At 37.9% G+C, this 24,612-nt stretch overlaps 1 protein-coding gene across 1 annotated transcript in view; it reads right to left on the bottom strand.

Moving 5' to 3' along the window:
• Nucleotides 1–24,262, bottom strand: part of KCNMB2 (potassium calcium-activated channel subfamily M regulatory beta subunit 2) — a 33,065-nt gene extending 8,803 nt beyond the window's left edge. Inside the window, exons 1-3 of the mRNA XM_015244700.3 lie at nt 24,135–24,262; nt 8,191–8,361; nt 2,581–2,776 (exon numbers count right to left, since the gene is read on the bottom strand). Coding sequence (XP_015100186.1) covers nt 2,581–2,776; nt 8,191–8,361; nt 24,135–24,190 — 423 coding nt within the window. The 5' untranslated portion in view covers nt 24,191–24,262. The remainder of the gene's footprint in view (nt 1–2,580; nt 2,777–8,190; nt 8,362–24,134) is intronic.
• Nucleotides 24,263–24,612: the final 350 nt, after the last annotated feature.

Raw genomic sequence — 24,612 nt, 5'->3', positions numbered from 1 at the left:
CAGACAAATAATGCTGAAAGATTTATTTAGAGCAGATACTGCCCTAAATAATTAAAGAGTTTTCTTCAGGAAGAAGAAAAATGATCCCAGATAGAAGGCCAAAGATAAAGAAAGGAATGAAGAACAAGAAAATGAAAAATCAGAGGGATACATCTAATCAGGTATCTGCTATAGATAAAAATAATAATATCTACCTGAGCTTAAATATATATAGAATAAAAATGTTGATACTATATAAATTGGGAAGAAAATAAATGGAGTGAAAATGTTTTAATGTCCCTCATTAGTCAGGATTGCATGCTGTAATCACTAAACACTCAAAACAGTAGTAACAAATCAGATAATTTCCAAGAAAATAGAGGGGAAAATGGGCTCATAAAAATAAACCAGTGAAAAAAGGGTCGTCTTTTCATAAATGGACTTGGGCAAATGGCTATTTGTATGAATAAAAAAGAAACCCAGAAGCTTGACTTCTACATAAAAATCAATTCCAGGCAGATTGTACTCTAAACCTGAAAGAAGAAACAATAACACTTATAGAAGATCATTTGGGAGAATGACTTCATGACCTTTGGATAGGTAAAGACTTTTTAACAGGACAACCAAACACACACACACACACACACACACACACACACACAAACACACAGAGAAAAGATAAAAGAAAAGGAAAAAATATTGTCAGAATTTGGTTGCACTGAAATTAGAAAATCCTTTTATTTGAATAAACCATTAAGATACTGAGAGAGTGAAAAGGCTACATTTTGGGAGAAGATATTTAGAACACAATGATCCAGAAAAGTTCACATCTAGATTTGAAGAATTCCTGCAATGAATATTAAGAAGAAACAATCCAGTAGGAAACTCAACAAGGGACTTGAACAGACATTTTACAGAAAGGATATTCAAAATGCCAGTAAATAAATGAAACGGTCTAGATAATATTAGTCATCAGAACTTCAAGGTTCTGATTTCCTGCGGTGCAGGAAATGTTTTATTTCTTTGCTCTCATGGTAGTTATGTGGGGGATCTCTGTAATAAGAGTCTAAGCTGTACTTTTTCATTTCTTACATGTTTCACAGTTAAAAGTAAGGTAAATAAACCAAACAATGACCTAGTATTGTGCTGACAGCAAATAAGATACTGGTCCTAAATTTTTAACGGAGACTTTCTCTGATAGGTTCACTCCCTGTTTATAGCCTAAATAATGCGTTCACAGGGCTGCAGTGATAAAATGTCATAACGGGGAAATGGATGTTGGTCCCACTTTTTGATGCCTATTTAACTTTGGCCAATTTTTAATTCCTTGGAGACTTGAGAGTTTTATAGGCATTACTTGCCTAAAAATCTGACTTAAGGGATTGTGAAAAATATATACTTTGTGATTGTGAGAGAGCTAAGCTGTATTTGCAGAACAGGGTTAGGATTGGTATTGTTTGTGGGCACCACAAAGGAAAGGCAATCAGAGCAGACTTTTGTGTCCTCAGAGATATTTACAAGAATTCTTTTAACTTACTGTAATCAAAATGCAAGGTGGGTTTCCTAGTTTGTGTCAGTGTATCACAAAACAAATCCCATGTTCTAGTATCACACTTTAAAGCTACTGCATTTTTTTTAGTACATATAGTCTATGTCATTTGAGTGCTGATAATTGTAATGAAAGAAAATTTTTAAGAGAAAGATCCTTATGATGAGAGTCAATTGTTGTATTGGAGAATGGCCTCAGTTGTCTTGATATATGAGAGTACTCTGGCCATCTAAATTGTTACCATAAATTCAAAACTTAGTATATTTAACTTAAAATTGATAATGGCAGATTGATTCTGCTGACACTTTACTGGTCATCCCATGCCTTATAAATGCAAATTTTATGTGCAGCTTTAACATAATATGTATTTGTTGAGCCTCCAACATGTGGACTTGAATATATCAGTGCTGGAAAATTCAGCCTCTATGAACATAATATATAAGGAGATATACACACAGGCACGTATATTGTGACCATGGGTTGAAGATCTTGCCTGTGCTCTGCTCAACACTTTACGTACCCTGCCCTTATCCCCAGAATGAAGTGACCTTACAAGATGGTCATTGTTATTGCCTTTTTAGAGAAAAGGATACTGAGGCTCAGAGAGGTTAAGTTACATTCCAAGACCACAAAACTAAGTGACAATGGCCATGGAAAATCAAAATAGAATTTTACCCTATGGCTCCCATGTATATAACAAACATCTGGTTTTTGGCTTGTCCAACTCTGTCTAAGCTGCACATTTGCTTTAAAAGACTCAATCTATTTGTGTCTCAATAAGGATATGATGTCTGTCCTTCTAAATGGAAGTAAAGGCTAAATCTGCACTGCCACAAAATCGGGGAATGATTTGACCACCAGTTGCACAGAAAATAAATGTTTCCTAAGCAAAATTCAAATACTGTAGTGAGTTCTACACTGGATGAGGCAGGGCTTGCTTCCTAATGGCATTTTCCTTTGAAATAGTGGCTCAGGGAACTTCAGAGAGAAAGAGATGAGCTGGAGTGGAGCTGTTCGGGGTGAATGAGATGCAGTGTGTGCCAAGCTCCTACCTTCTGATTGATTTTCATTGTCTCTTCTGTGTGGTAGAGAAGGAGCTTTTCGCCGGAAGAAGTCAGGTTAACGTACACCTGGAGGCAGGGGTACTGAGAGAGTTTCCAGCAGTCTGGACCACAGCTGAAGGAGCAGTTAAATGTTTCTGTGATGGTTGCATTCAGCAGGGTGCACTGAGCCTCTTCGGTCCACACGCTACAGAGAGAGGGGGAGAGTAAGCACAGGCCCAAATGCCAATGGCAAAGAAGGTGTAATGGGAGGGGATAATTTGTCAGCAACTTGACCTGAAAAATCTTCCAAATCTGTAACACAACCTACTTGTTACCATGTATGCCTTTGAATAGAGCAGCCTTAGGCTAACTACAATATAAACATAGATAAACTTTGCCTGGCATCTGAGAACTTTTCCAATGACTTCCTTCGGATTTAGTTATCATCTTCTCCAATGCTTGCTTTAAGTTATATATTTTTTCCTCATCAGATTCACTGGTAAGCATAAGGCATCTTTTTGAATCACAACCTGCACTCAACCCTGAATCTTTACATTGTAAGCAGCTTCCAGCCATGCCCTGGTCCTCACCTCATGATGTCTGCCCAGTTTGTAGGCAGAGAGGTATAAGGGAGAAGGGGAGGAGAGAGGGCGAAAGAGTGGAGGAGCTTGAGGTCCAATGTGACAGATGGAAGGACAGTGATAGATTTCTTTAAGGGAGAAAAGTTAACTCCACCTTTTGGTTATACCAAGAGCAATCATTTGTTGCATCCCCCTTAACCCTAATGAGTGCTTTACATATACTATCTTCTTTTGTTTTCCCAACAACCCTGTAGATTGGGTATTAATTCCTTCTAAAAGTGAGTGAATTGATGGTCAGAGAAACCAAGTAACATACAAGGACGCTCAGCTAGTGTCTCTAATGCGCAGGCTCATTCCATGGTGCTGTGCTGCTGCGCACAAACACAGTGGACAAGAGGCCCTTCTATGCAGATTAAGGGGCTCCTATCTGTGCCCTGGGACTCTCAATTAGAAAGATTAAACAAACAAACAAAAACCCTTCCAGCTGCCCATTGGTTAGCTTTTCATTCTGAAATATTTATAATTTTATGATAAAGGGTAATATTTGTGATTAGGAAGTAACACACCCAGAATCAATGTTTTGCTTCTAGATATAAGGTGATTACCATAGTGGTCAGAAAACAGCATGTTTCTTTGAAAATTAATAACCCTTCTTTTTGCTGGACATGTGTTGACAGGGCCCCCTTTTCATGTCCAGTTTTATGTCAGGGCCAGGATACTAGCCCTGACTGCCTCTAAGGTGGCAAATTGTATTTTCCTGTAACGTGGGTGGTCAGATTTTGCTTACACGAGGAGGAAAAAAATCTTAGATGGTTCTCAGCAGATGTGAGTATCTGAAAGCAGTTTTGAAATCAGTGAACTCTTGGGGCCTGAGGCATCAGCGCCTTCATTGAGAAGGAGCACAGCTGAGCAGAGCAGCCACAAATGGGAAAGATGCTCCCTTAATTTTAGTAAATTACTGTGTTTCAGCTGGATGTTGCTTCTAAAATGAAAGTATTAATTTAGGTGGGGAAATGAGTGCCACAAAATGGTTTGATTGTCTTTTGGATTGAAACCTCAATTTTTCTTTGAAAGAGCCTCGTTCCTTTAAGCTGAAGCACTGTGAGACTTACCCTGTTAGTTATAGCAATGCTGGGTTTTCCTGTGCTCACAGTGTCCAATTTATGGACAACAGTTAGCTAGAGAGGTTGTGGAGATATATCATGTGGCTTACTCAGGAGGGAACACACTTGCCATCTCAGTATTTAATTACTTCTTTATATTTTTGGTAAACCTAGTGCAAATAAGAAATGTTTAAAATCTGTTTTTTCTTTTTTAGAAGTTGGTGCATAGCAGTGTTTCTCAGCCTTGATAGCATATTAGAATCACCTGGGGGAACTTAAAAAGATACTGGTGACTGGGTCCCACCCAGACCAATTAAATCTGACCCTCTGGAATGATGGTGGTGGGACCTGGGTATCAGTATTTTTCAGTCTCTCAGGAAGTTAAAATGTGCAGTTGAGAACCATTAATGTGTGGGGTGATGGAAGAGTGAGATGGGATGGAAAAGCAGTGAGGGTGGAGAATGGACAGAGATGTGAAGAGGCAAGAATAGAGATTCTGGAATTAGCAGGATGTAAGTCTGAATCTTGGCTCTGCCAATACTAAAGCTGTGTGACTTTGGGCAAATTACATCTTATTTAAGCCTCAGTTTTGCCATTTTCATGAGTATATGCCTACTTGCCTTATAGAATAGTTATGAGAATTAAACAAATAACATATGCCGAGTCCCTGGCACATAGTAGGTAGTTTATACCTACAGCTGTTTTTAAAAAATCATTATTATTAAATAACATTATTGATAAATGTTATGTGCTAGGCACTGTTCAAAGTTCTTTTCAAGAAAGTAGGTAAAGAAGAGGACTTCAGGCTGGTCAAGATGGCAGAGTGGTAGGACCACGAGCTTGCCTCTCCTTGTGACTACAATGAAACCACAACTGGTTTCGAAAAAAGATTGGAACCTAGCAAAAAAGATAAAGAGCGAACCACAGCAGGATGGTAGGAGGAGCGTGCTTGTGATATAATTGGGCCCCCTACCCCCCGGGTGGGCAACCCACAAGCTGAAGATTTGTTAAGTCGCAGAGGCTCTCCCACAGGAGTGAGAGCTCTAAGCCCCATGTCAGGCTGCCCAGCTCGGGTCTCAGCATTGGGAAAAGAAGGAGACCCCAGGACACCTAGTTTTGAAGGCCAATGGGGCTTGGCTCTGGGAGCCTCATGGGACTGAGGGAAACTGAGAGGTGTACATGAAAACTCACATGCACCAGGTCCAAGGGCAGAGGCAATGATTTCATAGGAACCTGGGCCAGACCTGCCTACTGGATTTGGAGGGTCTCCTGGGGATGTAGGTGATGGCTGTGGGTCACTCAGCGGACATAAAGCTGGTGGCAGACATTCCGGGAGTGTTAATCTACATGACTTTCCTGGAGGCTGATATCTTGATTGGATCATTAGCACCAAGACCTAGCTCTACCCAACAGCCTGTAGGGAAGCCTCAGGCCAAACAACAGACAGGGTGGGAACACAGCCACACCCATCATCAGACTTCCTAAGCCACAAAGGCCTCTAGACACAGCCCTGCCCACCAGAGGTCCAGGACAAAGCTTCACCCAGCAGTGGGCAGGCACCTGCTCCTCCTGTCAGGAAACGTGCATAAGCCTCTAGTCCAGCCTCATCCACCAGAGGCAGATACTAGGAATAAGAAAACAATAATCCCAAAGCCTGTGGAAGGAATCCACAAACACATAAAAAGATAGACGATATGAGGTGGCAAAGGAATATCTCCCAGGCCAAGGCAAAAGATAAAATCCCAGAAGAAGAAATAAGTGATGAGGCGATAGCTAATTTATCTGAGAAAGAGTTTAAGGTAATGATAGTGAAGATGTTCAGAGAAGTCAAGAGGAGTATAGATGCACAAAGTGAAGTTTTTAGCAAAGAGCTGGAAAATATCAAGAATACCCAAACAGAGTTGAAGAATAAAATCACTGAAATGAACAATACACTAGAAGGAACCAAGAATAGACTAAATGAGGCAGAAGAACGGATCAGTGAGCTAGAAGACAGATTAGTGGAAATCACTACTTCAGAACAGAAAAAAGAAAAAAGAATAAACAGGAATGAGGATAGTTTAAGAGAACTCTGGGACAAGATGAAGCACTCTAATATTCGCAATGTAAGGGGTCCCAGAAAGAGAAGAGAAAGAGAAAGGATCTGAGAAAAATTTTGGAGAGATAATAACAGAAAAATTCCCCAACTTGGGAAAGGAAACAGTCACCCAGGTCCTGGAAGTGCAGAGAGTACCACACAGAATCAACCCACAGAGGAACACACCAAGGCACATAGTCATCAAATTTACAACAATTAAGGATAAGAAGAAAATACTACAATTAGTGAGAGAAAAGCAACGAATAACATACAAGGGAACTCCCATAAGGTTATCAGCTGATTTTTCAACAGAAACTCTACAGGCCAGAAGGGAGTGGCATGATATATTTAAAGTGATGCAAGGGGGAAACTTAACCAAGAATACTCTATCCAGCAAGGCTCTCATTCATACTTGATGGAGAAATCAAAAGCTTCACAGATAAACAAAAGCTAAAAGATTTCAGCACCACCAAACCAGCCTTACAACAAATGTTAAAGGACCTTCTCTAGTCATCAAACCATAAGAAAAGAGAACACAAAGAAGAAAGAGAAAAAAAGAGACCTACAAAAGATTGCTTTGGCTGTCTGAGGCCTTCTGTGGTTGCTTATAAATTTTGGAATTGTTTGTTCTAGTTCTGTGAGGAATGTCGTGAGTATTTTGACAGGGGTTGCATTGGATCTGTGGATTGCTTTGGGTAGCGTGGCCATTTTGATAGAGTTGATTCTCCCAATCCAAGAGCACAAGAAATCTTTCCATTTCTTTGTGTCATTTCAGTTTTCAGAGTATAGGTAACCTCCTTGGTTAAGTTTATTTCTAGATATTTTGTTGTATTTTGATGTTTTTGATGCCAGTTATAAAATTCTGGTTTTTGAAGTGGAAAAAAAAAGTGAATGAAGGGCAGCAAATGGCAAAATCTTCTTTTTTATAGGTGAGTTGTACTCCATTATATGTGTGTATGAGTGTGTGTGTGTGTGTGTGTGTATGTATAAATATATATGCTGCATCTTCATTATCTATTCAACTATTGATGTGCACTTAAGATATTTCCATATCTTGGCAATTATAAATAATGTTGCTGTTAATAGCAGGGTGTATGTATCTTTTTGAGTTAATCTTTATTGTGTGGTTGGCTTTATTCCTTTGATAACTATGTAAGTTTAAGAAGCTAAAGCTCTAAACATTCTTAGAAATGATGAACAGTACATATATGTAAATTTAAAAACATATGTGCAGTAAAAAAAAGATCTATCAAGCCATGAAAGACATTGAAGAAACTTAAAAGCCATATTACTAAATGAAAGAAGCCAGTCTGAAAAGGCTACAAAGTGTACGACTCCAACCAAATGACATTCTGGAAAAGGCACAGCTACAGAAACAGTAAAAAGGTCATGGTTTCCAGGGGTTTGGGGAGAGAGTGGGAGGGAGGAATGAATAGATGGAGCACAAGGGACTTCTGGGCAATGAAGTTATTCTGTATAATACTATAGTGGTGCCTACATGTCATTACACATTTGTCAAAACCCATATAGAATGTGCAACATCAAGAGTGAACCCTAATGTAAACTATGGACTTTGGTTGATAATAATGTATCCATGTTGGTTCATTGATTGTACCAAATAATACCACAGTGATGAGGGATATTCAGGGTAGGGGAGAAAAATGTGTGGATGGGGAGGGCTATGTGTGAACTTTATATTTTCTGCCCAATTCTGTTGTGAACCTGAAACTGCTCTAAAAGAATAAAGTCTATTAAAAAAAAAAAAAAGAAGAAGAAGAGAACTTCAGGATCGGTAAGTTGTTGGGGAGGAGGGAAAAGGGAGACAAAAGACAGTGTCCCAACCACCCAGTGGCATTACCTCTGCATGTACGAGCGCAGGAGTGTGATTCCCAGCAGGAAGTACATCATGATGGAGCACACCATCATGGCCAGTCCCAGGAGAATGGCCCGGTCCTCTCCTGCTTTCAGTGCTGTGACAGTTTTCCTTTTGTCCAGGAGGTCGTGGTCCCTGATTTTTTGGTAAATATTTCTGAGATTGAAAATAATACAGTCTTATGTGATATCCACAGTTAATTATCATACCCCTAGAGAGTAAATATCTGCCCAGGCCTTCCTAGTACAGAGAGGCTGAGAGGGGCCCTCCAAACCCACCTGAGTGCAATTGGATCCCAGCATGTGACCATTATCTACACACACACACACACACACACACACACACACACACACACACACACACACACACACACACACACACACACACACACACACACACACACACACACACACACACACACACACACACACACACACACACACACACACACACACACACACAGCATTAATTCAAATAAATGGCAACATATTTCAGGAATCTATCAGCTTAATACCTTATTTCCCCTCAGTAGTAATAGAAGTTAGCCTGGTTAACATTTTCTCAAGCTTACAGTTGCTTAGGGCTCTATCGGCTTGAGATTTATGAGAAATGAGGAGATGTCCAGTGGTGACCCAGCCTTCTTTTCTTGTATGGTTAACACTTCAGTGAGTTTAGAAAAATATCAGTCAAATCAAGACCACACTCCATAAATCTGGAAATTTTATTAGTTGTTTTTTTTTTTTGTTTTTGTTTTTGTTTTTTTGAGCAGCAATCTACGGTAAGAAAAAACAGATTGGCATTAAACTGTTTCCTAGGTCAAAACCTGATTTAATGGCGTACTAGCTGTATGATCTCTGCAAATTCCTCAGTCTTTCTCATTCCCTTGTGAAATGGAAATAATATGTGTAACTACATTGTTGTGGTTAAATGAGATGACATAAGTAGATTGTCCAGGAAAATGACTGACATGATGTATTTAATAAATGTTCCCTTTAAAAAATGGTGTGGGGAGCTACAGCTTCCTGACATGGACATTAGAACATCCAAAAATTGCTACTATTCTTCAAAGAATTTCTAAAGGACAGAATGGCAAGGAAGTGAATAATACGGAAATCTTATGAGTGGAGGGTTGGATTTGAAACAAGATCTGGAGGAGAAGGTAGAAAAGAAGTGAGGAATTGCAGGAGTGCTGGCTGATTGGAGAGGTACATGAGAAGCATGGGAAGGAAGGCATGCTCAGGGATCCTGGCAAGGCAGGCAACAACCAAGGAGCTGTGGGGATCTCCTTCAGTTTCTATTTTGAGAAGGGAGGTTTGGATTGCAAGGGTGTGGGAGTGGGGAGCTGTTGGCTTTTAGGGCCTGGGAACAGAGAGGAGGACAAATAGAATGCTGAAAATGGAGAAAGAAACTCTTAGGCCATTTTTATTTTAAGCTTCAGACAGAAAGCCAACAGACAAAAGGCAAACTTCAGATTTTTCCTTTGAAATTTTCATCGCTAGTCATTCTTGTTGCTTGAAAAAGAAACCAGAGTAGAATCTAGTGTGGAACCTTGCAGGGGAGGAAAGTGATGCCTGTTACTTGTATAATTGTCTGTATATTCAGGGCTTCTATTCAGCTTCATGCTCCAGGATGCCCTTATGGGGTTTTTGGTGGACATACATTCTGGAGGACTGGTTCATTATGGGCTGGTTGTTAGATATTTTGATTCCCTCTGGAGGTGTGAGAATGTGTATGGACTTAATATATTTCTATAAGGTTTTAAGGTAGAGTATTTATTAATCCAGTTATTGGAGTGTAAAGTTAACCAATTAGATGATGATGATTATGATGATGATGATGATGATGATTTAGTTCTCTTCATGAGGTAGTTAATACAAATCTTACTTGAGGGGCCTCTATAGTATAAGAATCATAGCTAAATAGAGGCTTTGTTCCTCATCTTTTCATGGCCATGTCTTTCCTGGCTCCCTCCCACCCTCACTCACTCTTGGCCATTCCCTCTCATGGCCAGAATCTCTAAGAGTCCATCTTTTTCATTACTCTCCAGCTCCCAAGCCCAATGTCCCTGGACCAGCTGGCCTGCCCTACTTTTGACTTCTGTGGGCTGGCCACCACCCATCCTCTAAGTTCCTATTCTTTTCTGAGATTTTCTTTGGAAATGTAGGATATATCAAAGCTCTTAAACTTTATCCTTTATGAACCTGAAAGAAAAAAAATAAATCAGTGCCCATTCACATCTAAAGCCAGGTTTTTGAAGCAAGAAGAGACAGGCTGAGTCTGAGTGGTTTCAAAGACTTGCTGTAAAATAGTAATCTGATGCTACTTTGCTGTTATTATTTATCAAAATGTATTTAATTCCGGTGGCTAACATTGAGATTTGCATTTCCTGCAGGTGGAAGCCAGCAAGGAGTGAGCAATAGTCTCAATTCCAGAGTAGTAGGCTGTCACACCACATTACTTATGTCAGTCTATACCCATAAAAGAGACACAGTGTAATCAGTCAGTTATGTCACTAGAACAAGCAGCATATAAAAATGATTCAAGTGAGTAATTTAAAAACAAATCACGATTTGGAAATGGTTAACAAATGTTCTTCATGTGCTCTGGAATGTGTAGAGAAGAGGGAACATGATTGGTTTCCACACAGGCTAAAACACATCTGGGAAATCAGGATATTACTCAGCAAAATGAAAGTGAGTGAGTGAGGTGGGACATACTCATGTAATTCATCAATAGATGATAATTGGATTAATAGATAAAGAATGAATGAATGATTTGGAGGAACAAAAAGTTCAGTAAAAGTCCACAAACTTACCTTGAGTGCTGGTAACCTCTACTTACTGGGGCTATGATCCCTAGCCAAAAGGAAGACTGACATAAAAATATATCAACATAGGGTAGTAAATTCAATGAAGGAGCCATTCACAGAATCAGTAAAGTAAAGTAGTTTTCCCAGCTTGAGGGAGCAGGACAGGGAGCAAAAAGGTTACAAAAGGCTTCCTGGAGGAGAAATGCCTTAAACAGAATCTTCAGGATGAATCAGATCTAAACAAACGAGACAGGGAATCAAGGGTATTTCGGACAGAAGGAATCACATAAACAAAAGGGTGGAGATTTGCAACTGTGTGGTGACTAACAGAAACTACACAAATTTTACTATTCCTGGGATGAGTGTGGGACAGAGGAAGTGGGGCAGATGAGTTTGGGAAGGTAGTAGCTCATAAAGGGTTTTGTAAGTAATTTAAAGATCTTTATCCTATAGTTAATGGGAAGCTGGCAGAGAGTGACATGGTCAGAACGGAGTTTCAGATTGATCACTCTGCCTGCAGGGTGGAGATCAGATTACAGATGGAACCAGATTTAAATTAGGAAGAATTATGGGATTATTAGTGTAGTGTTGGCAAAAGATGATGAGGGCTGGATCAGATTGAGGTAGAATAGATGGAAATAGATGTTAGTGGATACAACTTCTGGATTTGCTGATTGAGAAAATATAGTGGATGGTGAGGATGTGAGAAAAAGGATGTAGTTTAGGTCTTCTGCCCATTTTTGGATTGGGTTGTTTGTTTCTTTCTTATTATGTTGTATGAGCTGCTTATATATTCTGGGTATCAAGCCTTTGTTGGTTTCATCGTTTGCAAAAATTTTCTCCCATTCTGTAGATTGCCGTTTTGTTTTACTTACGGTTTCCTTTGCTGTGCAGAAGCTTGTAAGTTTAATTAGGTTCCATTTGTTTATTCTTGTTTTTATTTCTATTGCTTGGGTAGACTGCCCTAGGAGAACATTTTTGAAATATATGCGAGATAATGTTTTGCCTGTGTTTTCTTCTAGAAGGTTTATTGTATCTTGTCTTTGTATTTAAGTCTTTGATCCATTTTGAGTTTATTTTTGTTTATGGTGTAAGAGAGTGTTCTAGCTTCATTAATTTACATTGTTGCTGTCCAGTTTTCCCAACACCATTTGCTGAAGAGACTGTCTTTATTCCATTGTATATTCTTGCCTCCTTTGTTGAAGATTAGTTGACCAAAAGTTTGTGTGTTCATTTCTGGGCTCTCTGTTCTGTTCCATTGGTCCATATGTCTGTTTTTGTACCAATACCATGCTGTCTTGATTACTGTAGCTCTGTAGTATTGTCTGAAGTCTGGAAGAGTTATTCCTCCAGCCTCTTTCTTTTTCTTCAGTAATGCTTGGCAATTCTAGGTCCTAGGTCTTTTGTGGTTCCATATAAAGTTTATTATGATTTGTTCTAGTTCTGTGAAATACGTCCTGGGTAATTGGATAGGGATTGCATTAAATCTGTAGATTGCCTTGGGCAGTGTGACCATTTTAACAATATTGATTCTTCCAATCCAGGAGCATGGGATATCTTCCCATTTTTTTAAGTCTTCTTGAATTTCCTTCATCAATGGTTTATAGTTTTCTGTGTGTAAGTCTTTCACCTCCTTGGTTAGATTTATTCCTAGATATTTTATTCCTTTGGGTGCTATTTTAAAGGGGATTGTTTCTTTACTTTCTTTTCCTGTTGATTCATCATTAGTGTAAAGAAATGCAACTGATTTTTGATCATTAATCTTTAACCTGCTACCTTGCTGAATTCCAAAAATGGGCAGAAGACCTAAACAAGCAATTCTCCAAGAAAGAAATACAAATGATCAATAGGCACATGAAAAAATGCTCAATATCACTAATTACCAGAGAAATTCAAATCAAAACTACAATGAGGTATCACCTCACACCAGCCAGAATGGCCATCATTCAAAAGTCCACACGTGACAAATGCTGAAGAGGCTGTGGAGAAAAGGGAACCATCCTACACTGCTGGTGGGAATGCAGTTTGGTGCAGCCACTATGGAAAACAGTATGGAGATTCCTCAAAAAACTAGGAATAGACTTACCATATGACCCAGGAATCCTGCTCCTGGGCATATATCCAGAAGGAACCCTACTTCAAAAAGACACCTGCGCCCCAGTATTCATAGCAGCACTATTTACAATAGCCAAGACACAGAAACTTCCTAAATGTCCATCAACAGATGACTGGATAAAGAAGAAGTGGTATATTTATACAATGGAATACTATTCAGCCATAAAATGATGACATAATGCCATTTACAGAAACATGGATGGACCTGGAGAATGTCATTCTAAGTGAAGTAAGCCAGAAAGAGAAAGAAAAATACCATGTGAGATCACTTATATGTGGAATCTTAAAAAAAAAAAAAGAACATAAATACAAAACAGAAACAGACACTCACAGACATAGAATACAGACTTGTGGTTGCCAAGGGGGCGAGGGGTGGGAAGGGACAGACTGGGATTTCAAAATTTGTAGACACTGACAGGCATATGCAGAATGGATAAACAAGATTATACTGTATAACACAGGGAATTATATACAAGATCATTTGGTAGCTCACAGCAAAAAAAAAAATGTGACAGTGAATATATGTATGTTCATGTATAACTGAAAAACTGCTCTACACTGGAATTTAACACAACATTGTAAAATGACTATAACTGAATAAAAAATATTAAAAAAAAAAGGATGTAGTTTAAATTTGTGCCCAAGAATTTGACTTGGACAGCTAGGGAAATGGTAGAGGGTTTTAAAACAGGGATCCTTATTTCCCTACTCTTCAGGTTCCTAAGAGGGGATTTTTGCTGCCCTGGCTAAGAAGGGAGAGGCGGATTGTGTATTTATAGTTTCATTCCCCCAAAACATAGTGTCCTGAGCTCAGGTGAGGACTGACTAATCTGACTGGTGAAATAGACCAAAGTCTGAGAGTCAGAGGCCCTGTCTACATTTTGGGTGAGTTTGAAGGTACACTGTTCATGGGAGGCACATTGTTTTCCCCATCCTTTTGGACTTGCCTTTGTTCAGGCCTGGTGTGCTTTGGCTTTCCCATCTGCAGGTAATAAGCCCCATTAGGGAAGGGAGTGTCCACAGTTTAAGACTGAGTGGGTTAGTGAGGTGTCCCTCCCATGCTCAGTTTCCTTCAAAGACAGGGGGAAGGATCACCATGCTGTATTTTGGGCCGCAGGCCTAAACATCACCCTTCATACTAGGAAGCCGTGTACTTTGAAGGTTACTGTACCACTACTAACAGAATGGATTGTTCATCTTCCTTTGGCTCTTTGTGTCTATTCTCTGTGAATCTATTTAAAAAGGGGTGTTGGGGGATTAGAAATAAGGGAATGAAGGCTAGTATATTTCACTGAAGTAGAGCTCTCAGGAGGAATTATGAGTCTGGGGCATGACTACCAATTCAGTTTTGAATACAGGAGATTTTCAACAGTAGGTATAGAGCAGGAATTTGGATTTATAAGTCTGAAGCAGATCTAGCCTTGGCATGTCCTGGCAAGGCTGTATGTTTAACCTCTGTTGGTGAACCATGAATCAATACGGTGGATACAGATCAACATTTATACTTGTTGACAATCTTTTCTACATATGCAGGGAGCATTCTGCCCAAATTCCTTTGGAGAATGTGAGTTACTAATAAAACTACAAGGCAAAACCAAGTATAACAAAATATTTTGCATAAAAAACTATAATTATCCAATAAAACTTGATTTTTACCCCAGGCAAAAATCAACACACTGCAGTTTTATTTCAAGCTCCATATTTGGATAGTTTCTTAAAGTTTGATATTGGTCCTGTGGCTCATAAGCAAATTATTTGTGAGGTTATGCATATACAAACATGGATATAAAGAGTAAAATGTGAAAGAAAAAATTTCCCCCTTGGCCTTCATCCATTTAAATTCAGATTCTCTTGATATTTAGCTGACAGGAAGAAATGTATTCATGTTAAGGCAGGGTAAAAGTCGTTTATTCATTTGTCAACATTTTTAAGTCTTCATAAGGTGAAACATACTGTGCCAAATTCTGGGGAATACCAAGTATGAATTAGAGCTGTCCTGAGGGAGCTGGGTGAGATACCTATCATTACAACGCACTGTAATGAGACTTTTGGAGAGGAGCACAAAAAGGAAGCAAGTCAATGTGCTGGGGGCTGATCTGCCAAAGGATCAGTTACTGAACTAATGCACCAAGATTAGCCAATTTGCCAATCTATTGAAGGATCACTTGGCTAAAGGAGTAATATGCCCACTTTATCACAGATTTAACTAAGACTTATTTTAGGGAGCATTGTTGTAAGTATAGTAAATTAATTTGGATACATTTTCCTATGAATAGTTTAAGATGATATTTTAAAAATATATTTAATTATGAAGTATATCCTTCTTATGAATACAGTCATAGATATATCTTTCTTGAATATGTGTACGAATACATTCTTCTAATAGATACAACAAAAATTTAGCATTTCATGTGGGAGCCTTTCAGTTTATGGTGATTTTTTTCCAAGTCCATTTTAGAGTCATTTGCTGTTTTGCTAACATTTTAGCATCACTGAGATTCTTGTGGCAAATTTCACATTGTGACTACTTTGATAGATTTGGCAGCTTTATCAATTAACCAAGATTTGTTTCTCTTAACCATTCATAAGATTGTGGTAATCGATTTTGGATGGGAATTTTTAACAGCTTTTTGAAGTTTCTGTGACGTTCTGTTTGAACAGCTTTATTTTGTCTTTATAACAAAATGCTTAATATGTCTCTGCTCTTGTCCTGTTATTGGAACAGGAGGGATCTGATTAAGAATGGTGAGACCCTCTGCCAGGGGAAAGTTGAAGATCAGAATCAGCATGATGCAGTCTGGTGTGCTGATCCTAGAGAGGGGGAACCCAGGGGCAGAGAGGAAACCAGGAGCAGAGAGGAACCAAGGAGCAGAGAGAGCAGTAGGGCATGGGGTGGGGCAAAGTGGAGAAGACCAGGGAACAGGAGAGACTGGAGGTAGAGGGCATCTGGGACACAAGGAGGGAGAGGCAGAGGAGCAGAGAGATGGAGGGATAATGGCTGCAGAGACCAAGAGACAGAGGAAAAGGGTCTGAAGGCCCTAAATTTGGCCCCCCTGCAGCCTTTTTGGTCCCAGCTAATTCACAAAACTATGTAAGGTTACAATGATTAAACAAAGTTTTTGGTACATAACTAAATTTGATAAATTCACCATAAAGATCAACTGACAAATGAATCAGTATTTGGCAAATTGGCTTTAGGCAAATTGTCTATTGCTGTATTGGTTATTCCTTGAAATGTGCATTCAGTAGATTGATGATAGATAAATTGACTCAGGACTGTGATTTATGAGCATGAATGTAGTTTTAATTCATGCTTAATTAAACCAAGATGGCCATAATTTGGTTTAAGTGGTGATGGTTAAGGATCCTATAATAGACTGGATTGAATTTCCAATGAGCAAACAATTGTGAGGGGAATAGTATCCAGGCAGAATGTGAGAGAATAGGGTAGCTGAGTGTGGTTGGAATCTAGGATCCAGTGGTGGGGGATGGTAGGTGGGCTGGTTAGATAGGTAGTGGCCAGAGATAAAGGATTTTGTGTCTTCTGAAATTAGAGGAGCCACTAAAAGAATTGAAGCAAGAAAGTGCTGTGATTAGATTTGTACTTTGAAAAGCTCACTCACTTTAGTGCGGTTGATTGTGTGGAGTGGTTTAACATCTGGAGGCTAAGAGACTGTTTCTGAAACTCTCTCAGCATTTCAGGTATTAGATAAACAGGGGTTGAAAAAAAAGCAGTGGTAGAGGAGATGAAAATTTAAATCTGGCCATCATTTGTGTACAGAAGTAACCATGAACACTGGGTTTTAATGAGACTCTTTAGGTAGTCGGAGAAACAAAAGTCAGCAAAGGTACTTGAACTCAGAGAGGGCAGGAAGATAGGTCTGCAGTGGGTCCTGAAGCTGTAGAGAGGTGAAGGGCACTGGCAGGTGCAGGAAAAAGGAGGGAAGGTACGAATAAAGAATTATGTATATCTGACACATCTTGGGGGAAGCCTTTCAGAAATCTATCTGACCATAATACTTAACAGACGGGATATTTGTATTTATGCCTCTCTGGCCTAGTGAATATTGAGCTGCTCAAGAATTGGAGCCAGACCACATTCATCTTTGTAGTCTCAGTCCCTTGCATTTATTAGGAGTATGCTCCTTTTTGGGCTAAAAATGGCTTCAGTATGTTTAGTTGTGAGACAGCCAGCACAGGGAGGCTCAATGGCCAAGCAAAACCAAATAAATCAGAGAACCATGGCTAGAACAGACTCTTGGCTTCTCTCTTACTATCAGTGGCCACTGGACGCTACCACTAACACTTTTACTATTCTTTCTAGAAAAATTTCAAGGTTTTCAAGCACTGAGAGCTCTAATTTCCAGACTTCAAGGAAAAGTGCCTTCTGTTAGATCTTATGAGGTGAATCTTTGGGTCAACGGATTGCTGAATGCCAGCTGAGCTTAAACAGGCAGAGTTGCTACATATCCCTGCCCCAGGAACACCACCTGTAATCTCATGTGGCAGAGCTGGGAGTGACGTTGATTAAAACAGCCATTTTCTGCCTTCCGGCCATCAGTTTTCTATGTTTTTTGAGATGTGCTTCTTTGTATGGGTTTCCTCATCCTCTGTTAGTTCCAGATTTCATGGTTTTAATTCGAGCTAGTGAGTATATATTTATATGGTGCAATTTGATCAGTTTAATTATTATTCTGTTTTTGATCTTTTAAGGCATACATTTCTTTGGGATAAATGTGCTTTTGGGAACAAATGACAGTCATACATAATATAGTCATTAACAAGAGGGGTTTGGTCTATGAACCTAATGTTATTATTGTCAATTTATTAATTCACAGGATGTCTTATAATATTTTATGGAGAAGAGAATAAGGATGAGAGCAACATTATGGAAACAAAAGTTGGATTTATTTCTTTTTATTCCTGCATTTAACTTATCAGATTAATTTCCCAATGATATCTTAATTTCTAAGTCTCATTTCTTTTTACTTGATTATTAGCACATTAAATTTGATAAAAGTTTTTAGTGAAAAATAGGGAAGGAAACAGGAAATTATGTAAACTTATCATTCAGATAAGTTACGTTGTTCTTATGACCTAAAGAGACTTTGAGAAGTACTGCCTTTATACTCATCACATTATTTGATTCTAGTGCAACAATAGTAGAAATAATTAACAAAAAAATAACTAGGATGACTCTATACATGGAAATGACAATATAGTTCCAAAGAACTCATGGGTCAGAGAATAAAACATGATAGAAATTAGGATACATTTAGAAGTGAATAATTAAAAACACTATAGACCAATTAGTGGAATGTAGCTAAAGCAATACATAGATAGAATGACATAGTCTTAAATGTTTATATTAGATAACAAGAAAGTCTGAAAATTAATGTGCCAGGCACCCAACTTAGGAAATTATAAATAGATTAATAGAACATATTAAAATAAAGTGTAAGGGAGGAAATAACAAACATGAGCAGAAATAAGTGAAATAAAAGATCTACTATATTAAAGAATTAATGAAATCAAAAGTTAATTTTTTGAAAATACTAATGGAACAGACAAACCTCTGATGAGAATAAGAAAAATTAGAGAAGGCTCAAATAAATATCAGGAATTTGAAAACCATAAGTACAGATAAAGAATGGATTAGAAGATAATAGAAGATATTAAAAACAATATTATAGCAAGACATTTGAAAGCTTTGAAATATAATTTAAATTAAATATATAGCAAATTCTTACAAATATATTGCTTATTGAAGCTACTTCAGAAATAACTAGAAAATCTAAATAGTTCTAAATCATTAAAAAATTGAATCACAGATTTAAAATACCCTCATAATGGAAATACCACTTAATCATTTATAGGTGAGTTCTACCTATATTATACAAATCATTCAGAGAATCATATTCATTCAGAGAAAGACTTGGTGACAGAGATGCCTATTTACTGCAAATTAATTAATAGCTTTCATAAAATTCCAATAAAAATCACCAGGGTTTTTCTGGTAAGTATGGTAGCTGATTGGATAAGCTGATTCTAAAGTTTATATGGGAGTGCAAACATCTCAGGATAGCAAATATACTCCTTACTACAAAAGAACAAGGTGAGCAACTTTTCTACCAGATACCAAGATGTATTCTAATGCTAAAGTTTGTAAGCTCAAGTGTGGTGTTTTTCTGAGGTAGACAAAATTGATCAGTGGGACAGGCTAGAGATCCATATCCATGCATATGTGGAAACCTAAATATGGTAGATGTATACTTTTAGATCATTGGGAAAAGGATAAACCATCCAACAAAAGGTGCTGGGCAATTGGTTATCCATACAGAAAAACCTGGGTACCTACTTCACACCACACACAGAAGTCAACTTCATATGATTAAGGACTTAATTATGAAAGGCAAACCTACAAAATATTAAGAAAACTGTACAGGAGTAGGGAGGGTATTTCAAAATGTTACAAATAATTGCTGAGAACACATTAAAATTAAAAACGTATGTTCATGAAAAGACATCATAAAGAAAGTGAAAACACAGGTAAACTAGGAGAAGCTATTTGCACACAATAAACAAAGGGTTAATAGAAACTTTTATACACGTTTTGAATAGTTTATACAGCATTTTAAATTGTTGCTGCAGGAGGGCTGGTCTGAGTATTTAGTCTACTGTACTGTCAGAAAAGGAAATCTCTGTTATTTCTTTCCTCCATCTCTTTCCCTCTCCTGGGCTCTAAACATTCACATGTAACTTTCCAATCCTTCCTTTCACAGTTTTCATCTCTTTATACTTTTCCTCTGGGTTTTAAGCTATTTCTTTCACTTTATCTTCCAGTTCTCTCATTTTGTTTTCAACCATTCTCAATGATTACTATTCTATCCTCCATTAAAAAATTTTAAGTAAAAAAAGCCCAGACTTTTGTAAAGAATTCCTACAAGTCAATAAGAAAAAGAACAAAACTCCAGTAGAAAAATGGGCCACCTATTTGAACAGGCATGTCACAGAAAAGGACTAGGTTCAGTCTTAACTACTAATTTGAAAAATGGAAATTGAAAGCACAAACCCTCTGGATTGTTGAAAATTAAAACTCAAAAAAGCCAGAGCAATGAAGTCACATCTGCAGCTGCTTTGAAAAGTGATGGCATCGCCTGGGGAAGTGGAAGCTGTGTGTACTTTTGAACCAACCATTCCCAAGTTAGGTATGTATCCTGAGGAATGTTTGTACATGTGTGCAAAGAGACATCCACAGGAAGTATTATAGCAGCATTGTTAGTACAAAAAGAACTGGAAATAACACCAATGTCTATTAGCAATAGACTGGTAGAATAACTGGCGGTATAGTTATATAATGGTGCACTACACAGCAGTGAAAATGAGTTACAGCTACTTATATCAGCACTGATAAATCTTGGGACCATAATGTTTGGCAGAAAAAGTAAGTTGCAGAGCAATTCATATGGTATGATTCCATTTATATTAAATCTCCAAACATTCAGAAGTAAATAATACATTGTTTAAGCATAAGAATGTGACAAACTCATGAAGAAAAGCAAGGGAATGATAAACAAAATTCAGGAGGGTAGTTATCTCTGGATGGGGGCTGGGATGGGGAGGAGGATGCTATTAGGGAAGCATCTCAAGGGCTTCAGAAATTCTGATTGGTTTATTCTTTAAACTTAATGAAGGGTACTCATATGTTTATTATGTCATCATTCTCTGTATGTTAACATGTGATAAATTTTCCTTTGTATCAATTCAGTATTTAATAAAAGCAATCCAAAGAATATTTGGTAAACACTCAGCCATAATATCTTTGGCCAATAACCTCTCTCTTCTTTAATTTTTAAATTAGTTATTGCTGCTGTTGTTTTATTTGCCTCCTGCAATTTAAAAATTAACATCGGCTCACCTAACAAGGAGGGTTGTTCAGAGAAGAAAAAGTATTTCTTCATCTTGCTAGGGTTGTGGAATGGAGGCTAAGGATAGAAACCAGTGTTTTGCATATATAGAAAAAGGACTGTCTTTGAATTAAAATCATGGAAAAAATACAAAATTGACTTCAACTTCCCTTGAGCCATAAAAATTAGGTTTCAGAATTTTCAGTGGACTTTTACTTCCACTTATTTCTCTACCTGTCTGTAAGCGGGTTTTCTGATGTTCCATCTCTTGAGGAATCCCAGGGAAGCCAATATCCTGACAAGTTTGGCTCTGGTCTCACAATAGGCAGTATGGAATGGAGCTGAGGATTTTGGGCTACCTGGCCTCTGGGATTGCTGGGGGAACACAGCTGAAGAAGATGGACATACAGAGGCCAGGTTTGCAGAATAAGAAACTGAGGGTAGAACAGTTACGAGCCGTTCTGGGCAGTGCTTCCAGAAATCTAGTTAATTTATTTCTGAATAATTAACTTGAGGACCTTAATTATCTAGATGTATTATCAGCCACCATCATCTTCCTTATCACCATGATTATTGCCACCAAGAGTATCTTAAGCAGAGAAGTCAATTTTAAAACCTGAGTCTTGTTCTACAAGACTGAGAATTAGGCAGTGAAGATGAGATTGTGGTCAACAAAGAGGTATGGAGAAATGAACCAACAACAAACTAAGCATACTGACTTAGTGGTAGATTCTGTTGCTTTATTTGTTGGCTGTTTTTCCATGTGTCTTTCACACTGTAGGCCAAAGTCATGCAGATTAGTTTCATAAGCCTTGGCATCCCCATCCCATAAATAAAGCTTGCTGAAACTGATTTGTTTGTAGTCAATATTTTAATTATTTAAAATCCCATAGTTGCTGAAATCATGCTTTGAATATAAAAACATAAAAGTAGTAATTGAAGAGTTTTATGGAATCTTATTGGTGCTGAATATGAAGCTAATTACTTCTTTTTAGCTCCACAAATATTGCCAATGTATCATATTCACGTATTTATTATCTCCTTTGATATACAATTTTCAGCTCCACTTTAACACAGTTTTCCCCTTGTGGACTTGGCTGTTTACTGCTGCTCCAAATATCTCATGTTTGACAAGGGCCTATGTAAGCCATGGGGTGCAGGGGAGAGAGTACAGCCTTGGGTTTAAATCTTGATTCCATCACTGGCTAGTTGTTGGACCCTTGGAAGTTATTTAAACTCTCTAAGCCTCAGCTTCCCCATCTGTAAAATGGCATAATAATCTCTATCTTGTAAATTAGAAGAGGACAGTTTAGGAAAACATGTAGCGCACAGTAATTGCTTCTTAACTGTTAATTCTTTTGTTTGTAAAATATATATGTATATATAGCAGAATGCATTTAATTAAATTACTCAATGAGAATAAATAGAAGGTGAAACAAATACATCATGCTTCACCTGCTCTGATGAAACCTTCAGAATGTAAGGAGGACTGGCCATTGACAGTTATAGTATTCTTGTAGGGCAACAAAATCTCTGCCGTTCTGCACCATCACTGGTAGTGAACTTTTTTTCACAAAATTCCACAAAATATGAAATTTTAAAATGGCACAGTTTTATGGTAAAGATCTTGCTGAAAGATGATTCAACTTAGTTGCTTGAAAGCAAATGAAAATAACTTGATTAAGCATTGAGAAAAAGCATGTGAAAACCTAGAGATGAACAAAAAGAAAATTTTCAGTTGATCTGCTTGTGTCATGATGAGCAACAAGACTTTGTTCAAACACTAGTTGCCTTCTGAGCTGTAATTTAAACATTATATTATTTTTTCCATAATTAAGATAATATAACATATTACAAAGTATTTAGAAAATGGAGGAGTGAGAAACATACTTTTCCTGCCAGGCTTTTTCCTTTGTATTTTTTTTCTTGTGGCTGAAATTATAGTTTGTATGTAATTTTTCAACTTGATTTTTCAGTTAATATTATGTCAAAACATTTTTAAGTGTTAAGTAATATATTACAGTCCATGATTTATTTAACAGATTTTCTATTGTGTATATTGAAGTTGCTCCTGAATTTTTGCTGTAGTATATAATTATTGTGAAAAACAATATTGCTTTCAGAATTTTTAAAGAATTTTACCTGTAGGTAAATACAGACTTTTAAAAGGAAAAATAGGAATACCAGCTCTCAAAACTCATACTCAAGTAAACCTCCCTCAGATCCTTCTTCTTATGCCCAATACCATTTATCAATTCTGGTTTCTGTCAGATTCTGCAGGCAGGTAAGCCTTGCTTAAGTTGCAATATGTTGGTATAGGAAGTTCTGTTTAAAATTTAGCTTCAGCAAACCCAAGTAATAGTACCAGCTCAATAAGAAAGAGAGAAACTCAGAAGAAAAAAAAGAAAAAGAAACCAAATATTTAAAAATGGCTAGAGAATTTTATGAATGCATTTACTCCCAAGTTGAAAGGCTATTTTGAGCTGCATAATTGTCATTTTGTCTTTTATTAACACTGCCTTTGCCTTTTAATCTTTTTTCTTATTCCCCCATTTCTCCCTGACTCAGGCTCTTCTTCCAAGAAGTTTGAGAGTTCCATGAACTTGTCTATTCTTTTTTTCATTCTCTCTTAGTTTTTGTTTTCCTTCTCTACCATATGTCTAGTGCCTTGAACTGCAGTTTTCATCACTCCAGTATTTATTGAGTAATTACTATGTGCTAGGTACAGTGGTAGATGAGGAAAATTCAAGGGAGAGTGCAACACAAAGTCTGTGCTGGTCAAGAGGATGGTGAAAAGTCTGACTGAATGGCTATCTAAAGGCAGAGATGGAGCTAGCTAAGTGACGAGTATGTATATGTGCACGTGTAAAGGGCATTTCTAACAGAGAACAGCCTTTGCTGTTGTAGGAGTGAGCAAGGAGAGTGCAAGGAGGATGAAGGCCAAAGTGTCTGAAACCCTGTTCCCTCAGTGTAGAACCCATCCCACATTAACACTTGCAAAATACAAAGCTCAGTTGCCTAATGCTTTCCCACTGGCATCCTCTCTGGGTAGTTGGGTTAAATGATTCTGAAAAGCCCCCAAAGTCCCAGTGATTTACCTTTTCTCATCGTGTCTGTAAGTTGAAGAGGTCCGACCACTGGTCCATATGAACATCTTAGAGGATGTTGGTCCAGAGGCTCCTTTCCTTATGGTGGAAGTCTTGGAGGAATGGCGAAAAGACCTAGAAGAGGTACATACTGAAGTTAAAGATTCATTACTTAAAGTTTGGGGGAACTCTGTGTCAACAGCAAACAATAACTCTCAGAGGACTGATCATTTAAATAAGACTAAGTTTCTTTTGCTGTGGGGAAGTCGTTCTCAACCCTGGTTGCATATTAAAATCAACTGGGAATCTTTTAAAAAACACTGAAACCTGGGTCCCTCCCTCAGAATTGTGCATTCAGTTTTTTAAAAAGCCTTTCAGTTGTTTCTAATGCACTGTTAGGATTGAGACCCACTGCCTTAGGGAAACATGGTTTTCTAATTGATGTTATTATCATATTTCCTCCAACACATCTCCTCTATAAATATAATTT

The sequence above is a fragment of the Vicugna pacos genome, chromosome 1 (genome assembly GCF_048564905.1).
Source record: "Vicugna pacos chromosome 1, VicPac4, whole genome shotgun sequence".
Classification (NCBI taxonomy): Eukaryota; Metazoa; Chordata; class Mammalia; order Artiodactyla; family Camelidae; genus Vicugna; species Vicugna pacos.
Note: the sequence above shows the minus strand (reverse complement) of the source record. Positions and strands in the feature narration are given on the sequence as shown.